The sequence below is a fragment of the Loxodonta africana genome, chromosome 10, assembly GCF_030014295.1.
Source record: "Loxodonta africana isolate mLoxAfr1 chromosome 10, mLoxAfr1.hap2, whole genome shotgun sequence".
Lineage (NCBI taxonomy): Eukaryota > Metazoa > Chordata > Mammalia > Proboscidea > Elephantidae > Loxodonta > Loxodonta africana.
In genome coordinates, this window is record NC_087351.1 from 63,739,301 (window position 1) to 63,761,202 (window position 21,902).

Consider the following 21,902-nt stretch of genomic DNA (forward strand, 5'->3'; position numbering starts at 1 on the left):
GTCTCACACACGGAAGGGAAAAATTCTACCATTGAATCACCAATACCCTTAAACTGAGCCATAAAAAAAATAGTCTCATATAAATGATTCATTGTCTTTATTCTTACCAAGCCATAATTTTAAAGACTTTATTGAAGATTCTGTTCTGTCATTTGTGTAAGTATAGAACTTCCAGGAATAAGAGGCATTTTACAGCAAGTAGGATTACTGACCTTAGGGGTTTTAAGGACCAAACCCTAGGAATTTCAAATGACTCTGTAATGTCAAAATTTTAATTAGACCTCTGTAGAATGAAATCACACTGCTTTCCTTATCAGGAGTCACCTCAGCAACAGGCCCAGCAAGTAACCTGGCTTAGATGCAAGACTGTTGTTGGTTTTTTATTTTTTATTTTTTCCAGCTATGTGAACATATATATTATATCTTCCCTTCGTTTGCATTACCATCTACCCCCAGTGGTGGGTGTGGTTTATACCTGAGTGACTCATCTAATGTTGCCAGTTAACATTTGCTGAAGAAGTGACAAGAACGTGAGAATGCTGAGAATTAAGAGTCACTAAGCAGCCTTTCAAGGCACACCCTTGTTGTTAGTTGCCTTCGAGTCAGCTCTGACTCTTGGTAACCTTATGTATAACAGAACGAAACATTGCCTGGTCTGCACCATTCTCACAATCTATGGCATGTTTGAGCCCATTGTTGCAGCCACTGTGTCAACTCATCTCAGAGTGCTTCCTTCATTTTTGCTAATACTCTGTTTTACCAAACACGATGTCCTTTTCTAGCACTTGGTCTTTCCTGATGACATGTCCAAAGTAACCAAGACAAAGTCTCTCCAACCTCACTTCTAAGGAGCATTCTGGCTGTACACAGCATTTCTGAAAATGAGTATCCATGAGCCAGAGAATCCTCTAGCAGCTCTAGAAAGATTATCAGGAACTAGTCATAAATAGAAGCCCTATGTGCCAAGCTGCCAGCTGTCTGCCAGTTTGTTGTACTGTGGTGGCTTTCATGTTGCTGTGATACTAGAAGCTATGTCACTGGTATTTCAAATACCAGTAGGGTCATCCAAGGTGGACAAATTTCAGTGGAGCTTCCAGACTAATACACACTAGGAAGAAAGGCCTGACAATCTATTTTTGGAAATGAGCCAGTGAAAACATTATGGATCACAGCAGAATATTGCCTGATGTCATGCTAGAAGATGAGCCCCCTAGGTTGGAAGACACCACACAATAACTGCAACAACGGACTCAAACATGCCGATGATCACGAAGATGGCACAGGACCAGGCAATGTTTCTTTTACTCTAAGGTTGCCAGAGTCAAAGTTGACTTGGCACCAACTAACAACAACATGTGCCTAAAGCCAAAGTGACCGGGGGTAGATGGGACTAATAAATATTCAAGTGTTGAAGCTAAAAGAAATATTCATCTGTCTTTTCTATCCAGTTTTGCTTTGATTTTCATGGACATATTCTTTAGAATGAGAGCTAAATCCATTTGCCACAGGGACATCTTTGATCCATCTATGCTTACCCACTGCCGTCGAGCCAACTCCAACTCAATAGCGAACCTACGGGACAGAGTAGGACTGCCCCATAAGGTTTCCAAAGCTGTAATCTTTAGAGAAGCCGATTGCCACATCTTTTTGCTGCAGAGCAACTGATGGATTTGAACCACTGACTTTCAGTTAGCAGCTGAGCACTTCAGCCACTGCTCCACAAGGGCTCCTCTATCTACGCTTAGCAGGGTGGAAAGCACAAGGAGGGTGTTACGCTGACATGGCGAGAAGAGGCTGGCAGTTGCAATTGATGTAGGTGGCTCTGATACCAGTTTGACAGATAAATGAAAATTTTTATAGGCGATTCAGTGCCTATGGAAAACTGTTTGCTAGGATGATAATATCTGTTCTAGTCAGCCAGAAGAAAATGAATCATCCTAATTTTAATCTCACCAGTAATAAAAGCATCTGTCTCTGGAAGTTCCAGAATATGTTTCTATACACACCGCCAATCACCACCCCCATCTCTGGGAACTGGCCAATCCATCTTATATGACGCTCAACCCATGGGACACTGTAAATAACCCTCAGCCAAAGTGAATGATGCTCAGACCAGGGATGGATTGGTCTTATGATTCTGTTGTGTGTATTTTCTTTGGTATACTCAGTTTATGCACTGTACAAACATGGTCTGAGCACACTCATTCCTCTTTAGCAGAGTTGGCTTTACTTTATTTCAAGACAATAAAATGCTCATCAGTCCCCGTGCTGTTATACTGTTCGTCATAGGGGACAGAGTAGCCACGACCTAAATAATCCACCATCCCCATTGTTGTTGTTGTTGTTGTTAGATGCCATCAACTTATAGTGACCTTAAATGACAGAGTAGAACTGCTCCATAGAGTTTTGCAGGCTTTAATCTTTATAGGAGCAGATCACCAGGTCTTTCTCCCATGCAGGCACTGGGTGGGTTCAAACCGCCAACCTTTTGGTTAACAGCCAGTGATTCGGCAATGAATTAACAAAACAGACTAAGTCTCTGCTCCCATGAAGGTTATATTTTAGTGAGGAGTGTGCTCTAAGGCTCCTTTATCATCACCATAAAAGCAAAGTAATTCTGGATGTGAGTTCTATCCTTGTCTCTGTGTAGGAAACGAGTCATTTTCATGGGACAAACTTGTTGAGGAAAAAAAAAAAAAAAGATCCGCTGTTGTCAAGTCTGACTCGTAGCAACCCTATAGGACAGAGTAGAACTGCCCCATAGAGTTTCCAAGGAGCATCTGGTGGATTCAAACTGCTGACCTTTTTGGTTAGCAGCTGTAGCTCTTAACCACTATGCTACCAGGGTTTCCTATTAAGAAAAGAGATCCTATTTTCTGGAGTTTTATAGTAAAAAATGAATGCTGGTTGTCAGAGACACAAGAACTGACTGTTAGTCACCATCCATGACCTTTGTCAGGTCGCTTGATCTCGCTATTGTTTCTTCTTATGCAAAATCTGTTTCTGGTTTGCCTCAGAGGTGTTTCCCCAAAACAGTGGAAAATACAATATGTACTCTTGAAGGTAACCTTTCACTATTATATTTGTCATTCTATGTTGATGGTCTAAAAATTAAATGGAGCAAATAAGCTTCAGTGTTTAGAGAGTTCAACAGGAAACCTGATTTAAAACTAATTTTCTGTAAGCTCCATTTTACAGCTCCAAAGTGCCAAACCTCTCAAGACCCATCTATAAAGGATCAATCAAAGTATATCTCCTTTGGAAAATGACTCTTCTGACAAAGGCATTATGAGTACTTCATTCTTCATTCATTCATTCACCAAATAGTTATTAAAGGCCTATCATGAGCCAGGCACAGTAATAGCAGCCAGTGATTCAGCAATTAATTAACAAAACAGACTAAGTCTCTGTTCTCCTGGAGTTTATATTTTAGTGATGAGTGCAGGCAATTGATAAATAAACAAAGATCAAATATTTCAGGTGGTCATAAGTGTCAAGAAAGAAAATACAGCAGTGTAACAAGGATGAGAAATGCCAAGAAGAAGGGGTGCTCTTTTAGAGACTAAGGTCAAGGAGGACCTCAATACATTAATGTTTGAGCAGAGACCTGAATCAAGTGAGGGATGATCTTGAAGAAGAACATTCCACGCAGAAGGATCAGCAAGTACAAAGGCCATGGGACAGATACATGCTTGCTATGTTCAGGAGACAGCAAGGCGATACTATACCTGTACAGAGTGAAGAAGAGAGTGGTGGAAGGTGAAATCAGAGGGGTGCCTATGAGCTATATCATTCAGACCTTGTAGGCCATTTAAAGGACTTGAGCTTTTTTTTTTTTTAATAATTTTTATTGTGCTTTAAGTGAAAGTTTACAAATCAAGTCAGTCTCTCACACAAAAACCCATATACACCTTGCTACACACTCCCAATTACTCTCCCCCTAATGAGACAGCCCACTCTCTCCCTCCACTCTCTCTTTTCGTGTCCTTTTCGCCAGCTTCTAACTCCCTGCAACCTGTCATCTCCCCTCCAGGGAGGAGATGCCAACACAGTCTCAAGTGTCCACCTAATCCAAGAAGCTCACTCCTTACCAGCATCCCTCTCCAACCCGTTGTCCAGTCCAATCCATGTCTGAAGAGTTGGCTTCAGGAATGGTTCCTGTCCTGGGGCAACAGAAGGTCTGGGGGCCATGACCACTGCGGTCCTTCCAGTCTCAGTCAGACCATTAAGTCTGGTCTTATGAGAATTTGGGGTCTGCATCCCACTGCTCTCCTGCTCCCTCAGGGGTTCTCTGTTGTGTTCCCTGTCAGGGCAGTCATCGGTTGTAGCAGGGCACCATCTAGTTCTTCTGGTCTCAGGCTGATGTAGTCTCTGGTTCATGTGGCTCTTTCTGTCTCTTGGGCTCATAATCACCTTGTGTCCTTGGTGTTCTTCATTCACCTTTGATCCAGGTGGGTTGAGACCAATTGATGCATCTTAGATGGCTGCTTGCTAGCGCTTAAGACCCCAGACGCCACTCTTCAAAGTGGGATGCAGAATGTTTTCTTAATAGATTTTATTATGCCAGTTGACTTAGATGTCCCCTGAAACCATGGTCCTCAGACCCCTGCCCCTGCTACCCTGGCCTTCGAAGCATTCAGTTTATTCAGGAAACTTCTTTGCTTTTGGTTTAGGACTTGAGCTTTTACTGAGTGAGATGGGAAGCCATTGGAAGGTTGTAAGCAGAAGACTGACATGATCCTGACGTATTTTTTTTTAAAAAAAGAACACTCTGGTTGCTGTAAGAACAATAGACTGAAAGGAGCAAGAACAAAATCAGGGAAGACAGTTAGGATGCTATTGAAATGTTCAAACAAGAAATGAAAGTAACTAGGCCAGTATGGTAGCAATGGAAGTGAGGAAAAAGGGTTGGATTCTGGATATATTTTAAAGGAAGAGTCCAAAGATTTGGTGGTAAGATGTGAAGAAGAAGAAGGAGAAGGAAGGGGAGGTGGAGAGACAGGGGAACAAGAATGCCCTCTAAATTTTTAATCAGGGCAACCAGAAGAATGAAGCTGCCATTGACTGCTGCAGGGAAGACTGCAGGAGAAGCAGGCTTAGGTGAGAAAATTATAAGTTTAGTTTCATCCGTGTTAAGTCTGAGATGCTCATTCACAAGGAGAGATTGAGTAGATAGTTGGATATCTGAATCTAGAGTTCAAGGGCAAGGTTGATAACTGAGATATCGATTTGGAGATACAAATGTGTAAGCAAAGAGATGGTGTTTACAACCACTGGACTGAATGAGATCACGTATGGGGTAAGTGTAAACAGAAGGGAAAAGTGCAAACACACCAAGACCTGGGGATTGGGTAGATTTAAAAAAAAAAAAAAATCAAGAAGGGTGAGACAGAACTGCCAGTGAAGGAAGAAAAGAATCAAGAAAGAGCAGAAGTCAAGTGAAGGAAGTGTTCAAGGAGAAGGGAGCAATTATGGTGGCTACAGGACTATGCATTTTGTCAAATCATAAAAAGGGTGAATTCCTTGGTAAACCTGACTTTAAAAAAATACTACCCGTAAGGTAAAATCCTGGTCTCCAAGCAACATTTTAGACAAGTTCCTTTCACCCTTTGGAGACAGAAAAATTCCTCTATTTTATTCTCTTATCCTCCACCCCGATGCTCCTGGGTGGCACAAATGGCTAAGTGGTCAACTACTAGCCGAAAGGTTGGCAGTTCAAGCTCACCTAGAGGTGCCTTGGAAGACAGGCCTGTTGATCTGCTTCTGAAAACGTGGCATCACCATGAATCGGAATCGACTTGATGGCAGCTAACAACCACCCCAGGGTATATCTGAAGTAGCGTGGGCAGTAGTCATGTCGATGTCCTTACCTAGTGACAGAGGAAAAGTTACTGTCCATTCTTCTTATGTTTCTTACATTTTTCTTCTCTACTCATTCCTTATAACAAAGGGATATTAACATGGCAATTTATTTAATGTACTTGGAAACATAATTTTAAAAACAATGTTGATGAAAACAGTAAAAAATGGCTCTGTACTGCATATCAGAGATGTAACAGTCTTAAAAGAGGTGATAAAAAAAACTTGACATTTGAGTAATGGAGGAAAATTTAAATGACATCATTCCCTGGAGGGGGGAGGAATAAATCTTGCAGCATGGATAATGAGAAATCATCTCAGGAGGTCAGCATTTACTCAGGGCCCAGCCAATGATTGTGTGTGTTAATATTACTTTCTAAGCACTCCAAGTTGGAGAAAGGCCCTTGAAAAAGGACTGTGCAGGCTACTTTGGTTGTCTATAAGTGACAAGATTTCAGGAGATTTTTGTTTTCTGAATCTGTATGCCTTTCAGTTCTCCAATAATGGTATGTATTGCTTTTATAAGAAATTTTATAATTTAAATTATGAAATAGTTTTATAATTATAATAAACAGTATTCAAAGTAGATTGGGGTATACTTTTACTACAATAGAAAAAAAGTGCTAACAGCTACCTCTGATGCTAAATTAACAAAAAGGAAATGAGATCTCCCATGTTGCATATTCGGGGTCCCTGATCTCAAACTGGGATTCTGAGATGAGTGGTCACAGATTGAGGGGGAGGGGAGATAGATGAGAACCTGAAGCCAACACTACTAGAGTGCTCGGCATCAGACTGATGTTGTTTATGCTTTCAAGCAAAGAATTTTCCTAACTTTGCAACTGGGAAGTTATTGGTGGTTTATCTGCTGCCAAAAACATCCCAGATTGCATCTGGTTCCATGAGCCAGAAAATGAGGAGAGGGAGGAAGGTGGACCAGTCTCAAGCATATATTTTGCCCCAAGGACGTGTAAATCTAATGAAACATAATGTCTTAGAGGTACCCCTTTGGAGAACATGCTACATAAGCTCTTTTGCTCTCAAATCAAAACCACTCTAAGCAGTCTTTATCAAGAGCATCAGCAAAATCATGGCCGTGTGGACATGAACTTGGTTGGGAAAACAGCGAACAGCTGGTTTGGCTGAAGATTCAGGCTGGTGATGAGTGGCAGCGGCAATGCTGGTTTGGAGGGAACTGCCTGCTGCGTGTGCACACGCACTTTCTGGGCTTTTACAGACAGGAATACCACCAGGATGCTCCTTAAAAGTGGGAATGGTGATGCTTCGTCTCACGTACTTTGGACATATTATCAGGAGGGACCAGTCCCCGGAGAAGGACATCATGCTTGGTAAAGTAGAGGGTCAGCGAAAGAGAGGAAGACCCTCAACGAGATGGATTGACACAGTGACCAAAACGATGGGCTCAAGCACAGTGATTGTGAGGATGTCGCAGGACCAGGCAGTGTTTTGTTGTATTGTACATGGGGCCGCTATGAGTGGGAATCGACTGCATGGCACCTAACAACAACAACAACAACACAGACAGAGGAGGAGGTGAAGGGCATTAAAGAAGCCTCAGGTGTTAGGCTTGCAAGTTTATTCTGTGGCCATAAAAAACCTTTACAAGCACTTTATGTGGAGACGAACCTTTCCCTTCAGAAGATAACAGTGAAAGATTTAAGTGCCTTCCTAAAATTATTAAGGCTCACATCTGCTCAGCAGCTGTTTCCTTAGAAATTTATTGAGTGTAGCATGTGTACTGCTTCTAGGTCACTCACGCTAAACACTTGATAAACCCTTGCTAACTAATTTTAGATGACAATTGATTTTCAAATAATCACCATCTCTTTAATAGGTTGTCAACACAAATTAGAAATTTCAACATTGGATGTAAAAATTTACTATCACTCCCCCCGCCACACACACACAGAAAAGGTTGCTGGTGGTCCCCCCTCCCCCCCCCACACACACTTTGGATCACGTTCTTGCTTATTATTAAGTTCTTGCTTAATAGAGTTGCATTTGATTGTATTCACAGGTTTTCCTCTTTGCCTTATTTCACTATTCATTTTCCTTGTTGTGAGGATTAGAGATCACACACACAAATGTTTCTAGCTCACAGTGTTTGGTAGTTTGTGTGTGTGTGTGTGTGGCTGCTCCTTGTATAGGGTCGCTATGAGTCAGAATCAACTAGACAGCAATGGGTTTAGGTTTCAGCTTGCTCTTTTTATAAAAAGGAGCCCTGGTGGCGTAACCGTTAAGCACTGAAAGGTTGGTGGTTCAGACTCACTCGACCACTCCACGGGAGAAGACCTGGTGACCTACTCCAGTATACAGCCTAGAAAAGCCTATGAGCCAGCTCCCCTCTGTCACATGGGGTCACTGTGAGTTGAAATCAACTCACTAGCACCTAACAACAAAAACTACTAGTATTAAAAACCAGTTGCCATGAAGTCAGCTCCAACTCATGGCAACCCCATGTGTGTCAGAGTAGAGCTGTGCTCCATAGGGTTTTCAAAACTGATTTTTCAGAAGTAGATCACCAGGTCTTTCTTCCAAAGACCTCAGGATGGAGTGGAACCTCCAACCTTTTGGTTAGCAGCAGAGCACCACCCAGGGACTCTGCTCCTTATATTGTTGTTGTTATGTGCTGTTGAGTCAATTCCAACTCATAGTGATCCTACAGGACAGAGTAGAACTGCCCCACAGGGCTTCCAAGGAGTGACTGGTAGATTTGAACTGCCAACCTTTTGGTTAGCAGGCTAAGTTCTTAACCACTTCACCCCCAGGGCTCCTTGTATAATTTACAGGCTCATTTGGTAATTTACGATGTGATGTCACAAACATGGGGCACACATGAGCAATCCTGGAGTTGTTACCCCACTTTACAGAGGAACTGAGGCCCAGAAAGACTGGATGATTTTCCCACTCTAAAAGAGCTGGGAGGGTGAGAACAGGCCAGAATCCAGGTCTCCGTCTCCTCATGCATGTTTTTCCACTCTTGTACCATCTGTCAGTTGCTTTCATGGGAATATCCCCAGATAACACAAGTACCGAAAAACAAACCTGAATGGAAGAGATCCGATTCTATGTGAGGAGCTCAGATGGGGTGTGTTCAGTGTCTCATTGTTCTCCAGATGACACTGTGTTATCATTTTGTAAGACTAAGGGATCGTTTGGTGCAGAGGCAATGAAGCCCAAGCAGGGAAATATCCCTAAACTCCAGTGGTTGCCTAAGGTTTAAGACCCAGTGAGGATTTAGAATGAAAGCAGTGGGTTTTTTGTTTGCTTGTTTTGTTTTTTAAAGAAATTAATTAACCAGTAGATAATTTCCTACAAGGAGGCAGAAGGCTACTGCCTGTAAGATCCTACTTGCCAGCTGTTGCAGAGTGTTAGACATCAGCAGGTTAACAGAGCCATTTCTATGGAAACTAGCTCATTATTTCTCTTTTGTTCGAACCCTACTGGTTTGTGGTCTGGGCTTCCATATTTAAAAAAGAAATCCCCCATGCAGCATAAAAAAAAAAAAACTAATCTTTCTTCCTGGGAGTGAACAAAGCCCGCCCATCATCTAGGAATGCGACCTCCAGTTTGCAGATCCAAGCAGTTTCCTTACCCAAGGCTCAGAAACTAAAAGCTTACGTGTCCTTTTTAAGTTGCAGCATGTCTTATTTCATTTTACAAAATGCGTGAAATTCATGACTTTGAAGTAAACATTTTTCAAAGGCTGTGTTTTTGTCAAGGTTGGTAAATGCAGCTAACCAGTGATCCTATTTCCAAAGGGAAATCTGTACCTTGTAGAGGTTAGTGTTTTCAAAAGTATCAGCTTGCTAGAAAGCGCAGCGCTGTCGTTTCACATAATGGCTTCTGGCACCTGAATGAGGCACAGGAAGCTGTGCTGGTTCTTATTCCCACGTACACAGCCTAGATGGCTCCCTGCTGATTCCAGGGAAGTCAGATGCGATTTTGCCTTTCTCCTATTTGGTAAGCGACAATGTCCCAGCAAAACCAAGTGGAAATAGCACAGGGGGGATTTTAAGCCAAGATATATCTCCCTTGGCTCCTTTTCTTCCCTATTGGCCCCAAAGCACATTTGGTTGTTGGGGCTCCCACACTGGTTCTCACTCACATTAGTTCTCTCTGTAGCTAGCTACACAGACCGTAAACATTGCTATTATGCTTGTGAAAATGGCCAAACATATACTGTAGACCCCAGGTTAGCATCAGTCTGTTGCCTATGAAATGTGAATTAAGAAGGACTAGATGAAAATCTTTCCCTGGGGAGGTCGCTTCAGACACATGCTTTTCACTAATGTTCTAACTTAATCTGAGCCTCAGTTTCCTCAAACATGGATGCCAGTGCTTTTGTGCACAGAGTTGCTGTGAGGATTAAATAGAACAATGCTTTAAATCACTTCGCCCCATTCCTAGCATATAGCAAGCCCTTGGTCTATAAGCTAGTATTTATGTTAGTATCCGTTCCTGGTCTTTTGATGAGGGAACAAATTCCCAGAAATGAGAAACACTAAAATATCAAGAGGGGAGGCAGGGACAGGGAAGGCATATGGTTAGCTCCTGTTTTGTTTGTTTGTTTGTTTTGTTTACAAATCTATCCTTCACCTTAGCCAGCACCGTGTTGTCCAGCTGTCTGCATTCTGCCTCCTGCCTATGAACCTTGAGGCTCCCCAGGGGAGGATGTCTTCGGTGCCTCTTCTCTCCTCCCCTCCCCTTCTCCCTCCTCCCCTTCAGTCCCCCACCTCCTCTCCCAGTGCATGCCTACCTCCCCCTCTTCAAATTCAAACCAGTGGCCTGTGACGCTCAGTATCTTCCAGACCCTCTATCTCTGAGCGCTTCTGTGCCTCCATCTGTGTGAGCCCATACTCTATAACGCCCAGCCCCACCCTATTCTCATCTCCTGAAAAAGGAGCATAAAAAACTCTCCATCTCTATCCTCCACACTGGCCCTCAAAAACGAGCGAAGGTGAGTGAGGAAGCCAGGACATTGTGACGCGTCTATTGGTCTATTGTTGAAACACATGATTGGAAAAGACTGACCCTCCAAGCTAAGTTCCAACCCTAATGCTCTAAGGCATGAAAGTGTCGAGGGAGAAGGTAGTGAGCGTCACAAATAAATATCTTATTGATTTAAAATGTCTCTAGTGGCTGAGAAACCGGAGAAATTAGTGTTTGCTGATCTGTAGAGATTGAAATGTGCTGTTTTGATATTATCAGGTCACAGTGGCCAACTGGTAAGAGAGAGCGATGCCTGACAAAAATCTACCCTGAAATGTAACAGGCTGATATTTCGTAATAATTATTTGATTCACATTATAGCCGCTAGTCATAAGCTCACTAATATTCTGATTGTGAAACCCCTTCACAGCATTGATTATTAGCTGTACTCTTAGCGCTTTATTGTTGTTAGCTGCCGTTGAGTTGATTCTGACTCGTAGCAACTTCATATGACAGAGTAGAGCTGTTTCATACAGTTTAATAGGCTGCAATCTTTATAGGAGCAGGTTGCCAGGCCTTTCTCCAGCAGAGCTAATGGGTGGGTTTGAACCACCAACCTTTCAGTTAGCAGCTGAGCACTTAACTGTTGCGCCACTGGGGCTCCTGTACTCTTAATATATGTAATCTAATAAATTTGATGATGGCATACTTACTTGCTGCAGAATAAAATGGAAAATACAACCAAGCTAAACTTGGGTTATAGTATGAATGGTTAACAAAGATGCCTATCCAGGTGACTAATTTTAAAAACTCTGAAAAATTTTCTAAATTGGAATATTTTGAAATTTGTTCTCTAATTCCAAAGCAACTACCAGCCAATCACCAATGATGTGACAAACTGACAAATGAGAATAATAAAGATATTACCAAGTGATTGGGAAACTATAAACCTCCCATTTACCTTCTAGACCTAGAAATTGCTTGTTTCATTGCCAGTGTAATCCTAACCTATAAATACACAAAACAAACAAATCAAACCCCTTAGCACCTACTGCAAATATCAAAACACAGTCCTGAGACCGTGTTTTAGTCGCAATTAAAATTAAAGGCCCTAGGGAAGCCTGCCTGGATGCCACATTAAAAAAAAAACACCATTAGAGTATGAAAAGAATAGGATCCTTTACAATTAACCTATAATTTCTAAGGCATAGTCTCCATTATCAAAACATTTATTTATCTTTTCGCCACAGAAATAAGGGGTTGTGTGTTTACTCCCAAGCTTAGATGACAAGAAAATGTTATGGTTTCTTAACAGAAAATTTCCTCCTGGAAGAGAGTAAAACGCTGAATGTATTTTTAGAAAAATAATGCTCATCTAAATGGTTATTGTTCTACAACAGGCCCATTTCTTATGTTCCTTGGGAGAGAGAAATAACTCTTCTCATTAGTTAAAAAGAATAAAATGCCTTCTGCATAATTCTTGAGGTTTGGAATTCAGGTGGGATAATTAGGTCATTCTTTTAGAGCCTGACCAGTGTCTCACAGACAGGCTCTGTGACTGTTCTAGAGATTTTTGTTGTTTGTATTCTTTTTTGCTCACTGGCAAATACAGTCCAGCATAATCTCATGCCACCAATACATTAAGAAAGAGACCATGTGCTGTTTTAACAGAGCAGGAAGCAAATATCCATAAAGTATAATGATGCTTCTGAGAGCTAGGAGCATGTAATACTTATTCTTCACTGGGAGAGTAATAGGGATTATAAGATATGAGGATATAAAACCCCAATTAGTTGTATCCTTCTTCATTGTGTACTTTCTTTGAGCAGATTTCTTTTACATGGTTTATGGCCATTTTGGGGTGCCCTTCTGTATTTCTCATTGGGGGCACTATGGACCTTTTAAATGACACAATTCATTGTTGTCTGGCTCTCTGCAGGTCATTAGAATCCCTGCCTCCACCCACTAAATGCCATTAGCACCCCCGGTTATTGTCATAGCCCAAACCACCCCTACACATTTCCAAACGTCTGCTAAGGGGCAGTGCCTCCCCTGGTTGAGAACCACCAGTGAGTCCAGTGCTGGGCTTGGAGAAAAGCTTGAATCACGTTTGGAATTTCTGGAAGGTAAATTCTTGGAATAATAAAAAGAGGTTTTGGCCGTAGAATTCTGAAAGAATAAATGTTCAGAATTATAGTTGTGATTCAAATTCAGCGATGTGTAATCACACATATTCCATGTGATAACTTTGTTGCCACTTGGCATTTGCTGGACTAAGGACAGCTTGCTGAACCAAAGAGTGCTGCTCTAGCAAGACCCAACCTTTGATCATCACCCCAGCTAACTCCAGGAGATGTTCTGAAATCCCTCAAATAGCCTCAGGAATCTAGAGTTTTCCCAAGAGAACCAGGCTCTGACTCTAATTCCTTCTGCCTACACCCCTCCCACCCACTCCTAGAAGTGTGCAATCCACTGCTGGGAACATCTCTGTGGTCCTTTGATGGCTCCAGGGCCAGGCTGGGCCCAGGTGAAGATAAACTCAGGTGCATCACAAGCCAGCTCAAAGACTGCGCTGATGGGGTGGAGGTGGAGGGGATGTGTAGAAATGAATCGCCCTCTCTTGTCAACTAAAAGCTTTTTGCTGTTTGTTTTTAAGAGGGTGTGTATGTGTGCATGTGTGTGTTGTAACGCTTTGTCTTGATGACCTTTTCAGCAGAATTTTTCTTTCAGAATTATTCAGGGGTTAGTGGATTCAAACCACTTCCTTCCCTCTTGAAAAGAAAAAAAAAAAACAGTTTCTGCCCAATTTGGGTTACATGTAAAATGAAACAGGAACACACTAGCAGAACATCTGATGTGTCTATGCTTCCGTATTGAAACTGCAGGACTCCTGTCAACCCTTTTGCTTGCATGGATTTCTCTCATCGCAGGTGGAGGTGAGGGCAAAAACTTTTCCTCTTATTCATTAAGAATCAATGACGTAGAGGTTTCCTTTGTGATGCAGGTAGAGGTGTGTGTGTGTGTTGCATTGTCCAGATACATCAAGCTTTTCCTTATTTTTCGCAGGTAAACCTGAGAACAGCTTGTCTCCTCTTCCTCTCTGTGTGTGAGTTCTACTGTTTTGTTTTGCCTTTTTTTTTTTTTTTTTTTGCCACCTCCGTGTCCTCAGGGTTTCCACAGTTTTTCCTAAAAAACATGAAAAGACATCAGGATACAGACTTTCCCTGGATACTTGAATGAAAATAATGGGTCATGTAATTAATAAACGTCTCGTCTGCTGGCCAGTGACAGAGAAGCCCTTAATAACGATGATATAAACAAGACAGAAGTTTGTCTCCCACGGAAATGATGTCTAAATGTTGCCAGTCCACAGCTGACATGGTGGCTCTGCAGTATCAGCCAGGACCCAACCAAGATCCTTCCATTCGCCCTAGGGTACAGTCCTCATTGTAGAGGTCCAAGATGAAGCTCCATGGTACAACTGCCTTGTAGGCTATAGCAGGAGGAAGGGAGGTGGAGGGCACTCCCCTCTCTTTAAGGACACTTCTGCTTATATGTCATTGGCCAAAACTTAGTCATATGACTATACTGAACTGCAACGGGGACTGGAGATCATATCTTTCAGCAAAATATACTCAGTTAATATTCAGGGTTCTTATGGTCTCTGTTAAAGCTTAAAACAAACAGTTTTTATTACTAAGAGGAGAAAGAGCATTGAGAGGCAAGTTGTGGTCTCTGCCACAAGTTCCTATGTGATTTGGTTTAAATTCAAGTGCAAAAGAATAGGTGGCCAGATCCTCAAACCTCCTTCGGGCACAATGCGGGTGTGGAAATTATGTGATAATCTGTATTCTAGTGTGGTGGATTATAGTTTTAGAGAAATGTTAGCCTCACAGAACAATTCTAGGGGCTTGTAGGTCATGACTATTGCCAACTTCGGATGAAAGAAGAGTTAGGCTGCCCCATAAATGGTTACCCACTGGATAAGTCACTACTCTCATCTTGGCTTTATAGAGTATTGTGAGGCTGTTAGAAGTTTGATGGTGAAACATATAATTTCCCTCTGCAGTTGAGATGATCGGATCCCTAACCATGCTGATGAAATCACAATTATTAAAGCCTCCTTTTATTTATTTGTTTTATTTTTACATGTAATTCTTCCTCCTTTGATCTTTAAAACATATGAAAATTGAGTTGCGAGATATTTGTAGCTTCAAAATCCCTTTAGTCTTCCCTCCCCTTTTATGATTTCCAAATCTTTTGAAAATAAATTGAAGGAAAGGTAATTACCTTCCAGTTTATATCGTAAATGCTGTGGGGTGACTTATTTTGAAGCATTCTTTATAAAATAATACTCTATGTGAAGGGACCTATATGTTTACAGAAGCCTTGTACATAATTTCTTCATGTTTTGAAGAATTAGTTATCAAGAAATAAGTACCAAAGATATAATTTGTAGACTTTTGCTCTTTTGGTAATTAAAAAAAGAAAAAATGTTTCTTGATTTTAAAGGATAGGTGAAAAATCTGTGTGGAATTTATTGTGGGTTATTCTTCCTTTCCAGGTTTTCTGTGTGTCCTCTTTCCTTTTTGTGATGGGTAACCAGATCCTACTTTATCCTTAGAGAAAGAAGATTTCCCAAAGCTAGCAGAAGTCACAATTTTTAATCTAATGTCTTAAGAATAAGATTCTACTAATGTTGACTGAGGTGGCGTTTTAATATTTCTTGTTGCTCGGGTCGTGCATTCTAGTGAAATTTCAGCTTTCAGACATTACTTTACTATTGGGTGTCAGTGACCTCAAAGGGCACATTTACACAGAAGTTCCCAAAATAGAGAATGGCAGTTTGACCTGAAGGAAGACCTGATCAGAGTGTGGGAGAAATGGGCACCTAAAATAAAATGGAGTATTTTTCCAGACGAACAACAAGAAAAAAATGAGTTGATGGGTCAAGAAAGGATTAGAAGAGAAGTGAAAGTGGGATTGGACTTGAAAAACATGGGGGTGGGGGTGACAGGAACAGGGAGAGGGTCTGTTAGGCCAGAGCAAAGAAACCATCCCACAATCTACATATGTACAGAACTCCACTCTCTGAACATTTATGTTCCATTTCAATATTTATAAAACTAAAAATGTAAGTCTTTTGTATGTCCTTTAGAATACTGCTGGCGAACTAACTAATGTGTTTACCAGTGTAGACATGGCAATTCCTCCCCACAACTGCTGACATTATAGATGTGTTCCTAAGAAATGGTGACTAAAGAGGATAGTTCTGAATTAAGACACATTTCAAATAGAGTAGGAAAAATGGCTACTTCAAGTAATATTGGATTGAACAATGTTGAAAAGTCAGGCTTCCAAATTGCAGCATCTCTGGCGTATAATAGGCTGAGTTGGTGATAATTAACCAGAAGGTTGTGGTTTATGCCCATCAGGAGAACATTGTATAACTGGTGTCTTTAGTCCTAAAGGAGTACATAACTTACCAATTCTTCTGCTCACCTTTTCCTTCTTCTGAAGGCAGTTGCACAGTATCTGACAATAGTAATAATAAATAATAGCAATAATAATGCATACTGTCACTCTTACCATTATGAACTTATTTCATGAATTAAGATCATTTTCATATCTTGTTTTCCTAATGTGGGGATACATCTTATTCTACTTGATTGGGTAAGAATTATTTTTCTTTCCTTAAAGAAGGGATGGGGACAGAGGTTGGAAAATCAAACCACATCTTCTGGCCTGCCTACCAATCAGCTATTTCTTTATTGCGGCTGGAGAAGCTAGGTCCAACTACAGCCACTGTTTTAAGATGCCCAGCTATGATGAGCCCACACACTTGATAGCTCATGAATTCTCTAATGAATGCTTCCTCTTTGTTTTCTTTCCTAGTGTGTCTGAAAAACACAGCCACCACTCCGATGGCCAGCAACAACACCGCCAGCATAGCACAAGCCAGGAAGCTGGTAGAACAGCTGAAGATGGAAGCCAACATTGACAGGATAAAGGTGAGGACACTGCAACCCTCACAGCTCATCTAGCCTTGATTCTGAGAAGCATGATCTGCAGCCACCTGTCATTTGACCACTCTTGCAGCAGAGAGTGATGATAGGAGATAAAGTCAATGATTAGGCAAAAATTCATTTTGCTAATGTAGCTTTGTCTTAGATTTCTCCAGCATAATAAATTAGTATGAATTAAAATTGGCTCTCCATGTAGAATTAAAAACAAACAACAAAATAAAACAAACACAAAGAAAAACACACACAAACGGGTTCACAGCTAAATTCCAGAAAAGAAATTGAGAAACACATAAAACGTATCAGTCCACCTGGCCTTGTATTGACCCACTTCTCATTTGGGCTTTAACTTTTTCTGTCCTGGTTCAGGTTCTAAGTTTATGTTTCTGTCTTTCATGTCTAACCTTCTATTCACCATTGCAGGGTTTTTTTTTTTTTTTTTTTTCTCCTTATTAGATTTTTTTCTTTGGAACACAAGTCACCCAAGTAAGATGACGAAAATATAGAAAAAAAAATTTTTTAAGCTAGTAGTCTACTTCTTTCTTTCTTTCTTCCTCTCACTCCTTAGATCTAAGCAACAGCCTTGCATTAAGTTGAAGCCATTCAAATTGAACCAAGACTCTAAATCTAAACCCTTGTTGGCAGATTTTGAATGTAAAGTTGACCCTTACAATGTCATTATTAGCAGATAGCTACTGCAAGGTGGTAAAGTGAATTTTTGCCAGCCATCAAAATTTTAATTTCTTAGGAGACTCAAGCAACTTATGAAATGAAACTCAGACTCACTTTTCACTTTCTAAAATAAACCTAGAACATTCTTCCAAATGCATTTTTTAATGAGATTTTTTTTTTTTTTTTTTTCTGTTTTCTCCATACCTGATTCAGCAACCTGGCCAATATAGCCATCCTTGGGAGTAAGCTTCTAAAGTAAGGGTTGAGAAATTATCATCTATGAGCCAAATCACCCACTGTCTATTAGGTGAAATGGCCCACTGCCTATTTTTGTAAATAATGTTTTATTGAAATAGTCACACTGATTCATCAACATATTGTCTACGATTTATTTTACATTACAACAGCAGTGTAGAATTGTTGCAACAGAGACCATACGGCCTACAAAACCTAAAATATGTACTCTGTGGACCTTTATGGAAAGTTTGCCGACTTCTAGTCTAGAGCAGTGGTTCTCAGCCCATCTGTGCATTAAAATCATCCAAGGAGTTCTATAAAAGGAACAAATCCCAGACCACACCCTGGAGCAATTAAATTAGAATCTCATGGGATATGGCTCAGGCATCCATATGTTTTTAAGTTTCTAGTTGATTCCAATGTATAGCAAAGGTTGAGAACTACTGTCCTAACGGAAGGGTTTATTCCTTCAAACTTCCACCAGGTGTGTGCTAGATAATGAAGGTAGAACCAGTCTTTCTCCATAAATAGGTTGAGTAAATATCCATGGATATTTTTCCATCTATCCTAAACCTTCTTTGTAAAATTTGACTCCTGGTCATCAGGTTGGATTTTTGCTATTTGTTCAGTTGTTTATTCCTTTATCCAATAAATATTTTATTGAGAGCCTTGTTAAGTTCTAGAGATAGGGTATATGTTGTCTTTAGTTGCTGTCGAGGTGGCTCTAATTCACAGCTATCCCATGTACAACACAGCAAAGTTTTACCCAGTCCTGTACCATGTTCATGATGGCTGGTATGTTTGAGTCCGTTGTTGCAGCTGTTGTGTCAATCCATCTTGTTAAGGGTTTCCCTCATTCTTGTTGGCCTTCTACTCTACCAAACATGTTGTCCTTCCAGTGTTTGGTTGTTGCTGCTGCTGCTTCCAAAATAGTGCGTTGAAGTCTCGGATAATCTTCTGTGATCCATAGGGGTTTTCATCACCTAACCCAAGCTAATTTTTGGAAGTAGATTGCCAAACCTTTCTTTCTAGTCTGTCTTAGTCTGGAAAAAAAAAAGTCTGGAAGGTCCTCTGAAACCTACCCACCATGGGCAACCTAGCTGGTGTCTCAAATATCAGTGTCATAGCTTCCAGCATCACAGCAACATGCAAGCCACCACAGTATGACAAACTGACAGACGTTTGATGGTCTAGAGATATAGAGATGGGTAAAAACATGATTCTTGTCCTTAAGGATCTCCTGGTCTAGTAAAAGGCTACAAATAATGTGAACCAAACCCATCATTAATGCAAATATGAGATCCAAGAAGCATAATTAGCAAATGTAATCAGAAAAAAGCCAACACCACACCCTGAATGCCCTTTGAATACTAATTTTGAAGGGGCACGAATAAATCACTACTAAAAAAGAAACCAAGCATTAGCCCAATAAACTGAGCGGTTGCCTTCCCAGGTGATCTTTAGATTCAAATCTCTGAATCCCTTGACATCATTAGACCTTAAATTGTTGGAAATACAGCAGCAGCCTGTACTTCAGCATTTGTTCTGCACATCAGAGCCGGGCAGCCATGCTGTCGTGAAGTGTCATATTATTTTTAGTTTAGCTGTGGGATAAAACTGCAACTATGTTGACACAGTTGTCAGCTAGCTGGGTTAGGATTTGGTTACCTGCCTTTCAGAGTCTCCTTAAGACTTCTGAGCATTCAGGTTTCTCCATCTACCTTCTGTACTTGATCCTGCCAGCAGGAAGCAGCTTCTCTCTGAAGAGCCCAGGTTTGTGATTTTCCAGTCAAATTACTGACCTTTTCACACTGTAAGAGGTAAACCAAAAACCAAACCAAACCCAGTGCCGTTGAGTCGATTCCAACTCATAGCGACTCTATAGGACAGAGTAGAACTGCCCAATAGCATTTCCAAGGAGCGCCTGGCAGATTCGAACTGCCGACCCTTTGGTTAGCAGACATAGCAGTTAACCACTACACCACCAGGGTTTCGCTGTAAAAGGTAGCAACAGTTTTATGTACACACGGCAGAGTCTACTGTGGCTGAGGCAATAAGGAACAGGGTCTTTCAATTAGTAGTCAGGTGACACGGCTGGCAGTAAAGCTGTGGAGGGTCCCTATCCCTAACCCTTTGCATCACAGCTCCTGGGAGATGTAGGCTAATGAACCCATTATGTGTTCATAAGCCTTAGGCATATATAAATTATCTCCCAGTCTTTTTGTGTTTCTCTGTTAGCATTTCATTCAAGGACAGAATAAACAGAAATAAAAGGAAGATGGGAAGGGGGGCTGAAGAAAAGGGTAGAGAGTGGTTGTAAAGGTTTTGACACTTAGATATAGTCATGTACTGCATAACCTCTGTTCGGGCAATGTCCAACCACATACATGTCTGTGCTCCCCAAGGTACAAACATTCAACTTAGGCACAACCCATGGTTATGAACCATCCCCCATAAAGCCTATTACATTAAAAATTCAAGATACATACAATTGTTCATAATAAAAAACAGCTACTTCGTGCATCAAAACATTATTATGTTAAAGATGCATTAGTGTATCTGGAAGTGTTTCTTTAATGGTTTTCATGCATAGAAAGGTACAGTATATACTATACACTAGGACAAACATTTGAGGAACTGACATTAGATAAGAACCGTAGCCAATTGTTGCGACTTTCGTACAAATTCAACTTAAAGACAGACTTAAGAATGGAACTTGTTCGTAATCTCGGGCTGCCTGTATTTAATACGGTGTTTGCACAACATCTAAATCACATAACATCCTATTTCACAGAACGTATTGTGGACATTAAGCAACGCATGACTGTGTATAAAACAGCAATATACTCAGACTGATGTTGAGCAAGGAGTGTCTGGGTGATGCAAATGGTTAAGGCACTTGACTGCTAACCGAAAGGGTGAAGGTTTGAGTCTACCTGGAGACGCTCAGAAGAAAAGCCTGATGATCGATTTTGGAAAAATCAGCCATTAAAAACCCTGTGGAGCACAGTTCTATTCTAATACAGATGAGGTTTCCATGAGTTGGAGTTGACTCAATGACAGCTTGTTACTGGTTTAATGTTGAGCTAAAGCAAAGAAAGAAGGTTTATCTCTAGAACACAGCTTAAGAGAACATACACAAAAGTACAGGACAACAGAGCCTCAGTAATCCACCTATTCATCACTATATGAGGACTCTGGGTTTCTAATAACAGGAACCTAACCCTAACTAACTTTGGCAAGAGGGATTGATGATAAAAGATACAGGATGTCTCAGAATTCAAGAGCTGGCTAAGCAGTAAAAGTGAGAACTGCAAGTGCTCCGTCACATGGCTCTGCTTCCTCTGTGTGTCTGTGCCTCCTTCTTTTCCTGGGAAAAATGGATTTCTCAGCAACCTGGTCCGCATGACAGACACAAGATGGCAGCCCATGGCTCCCAGAATCATAAGTCACAGTTACAGCTCCACAAAGAAAGAGATAGTTTGATTCAATCCCTTTAAGTCTCAGTTCCCTATTCCTAGAGTAGCATCTCTGTTTTGGTAAAAATGAGCCATCTCCTGTTTCAGTCAACTGACAGAGTTGAACCACATGATACTAAAATGGTTCCTAGGAATTAATCCACCCACATGGATGGAAAGGGGATAGATAGATAGTAGATAGATAGTAAGGGAGGGGTGGGAATCATTGTAGCTGGAAAGTGTTACTTGACAGAGATCGATGTGAGCATTATGAAGAATAATGTAGATAGAAGAGTAAGAGCAAAAAAAAAACTAAGGCAAGGTGCATGGATGAAATGATTGCTTCTTAACTAATTAGGTGCTCCGTAAATTGACCCCACAAAAAATTTCAAACTTATTTCTCCTCAGTATTCCCAATAGGCCTTTCCAGGTGGTTCTCCTTACTTTCCTAAGAATGTGCTATGCCAATTCTCGCCTCTCTAGTTAATCTTGGTCCCTCCCTGGGAATGCCTTTCCCCTTATTCTTTGCCTATCCAAATCTCAATCTTCCTTTAGTCAGCTCAAATCCCCAATTGTTCCTGAATCTCTTTTTCCATTCTTACCATACTATAGCAATTTACAAATTAACTTCACTTCCATCAGGCAATTTTTTTTCAAACTATACTACACAGTCCTTAAAGTCAAAGACCATGTTGTTTAC

The 21,902-nt window shown here is 40.9% G+C and overlaps 1 protein-coding gene across 2 annotated transcripts in view; it reads left to right on the forward strand.

Annotated features, from left to right (window-relative positions):
- The window catches only part of GNG2 (G protein subunit gamma 2), a 115,398-nt gene that overhangs the window by 81,422 nt on the left and 12,074 nt on the right, over positions 1 to 21,902 (forward strand). Inside the window, exons 1-2 of one of the 2 annotated variants that reach the window (XM_023546157.2) lie at positions 13,637 to 13,748; positions 16,708 to 16,823. In XM_023546157.2, the coding sequence (XP_023401925.1) occupies positions 13,667 to 13,748; positions 16,708 to 16,823 (198 nt within the window). In that variant the 5' untranslated portion in view covers positions 13,637 to 13,666. Of the gene's footprint in view, positions 1 to 13,636; positions 13,749 to 16,707; positions 16,824 to 21,902 lie in introns of those variants that run through there. The other variant, XM_003408605.4, reaches the window with a different exon arrangement.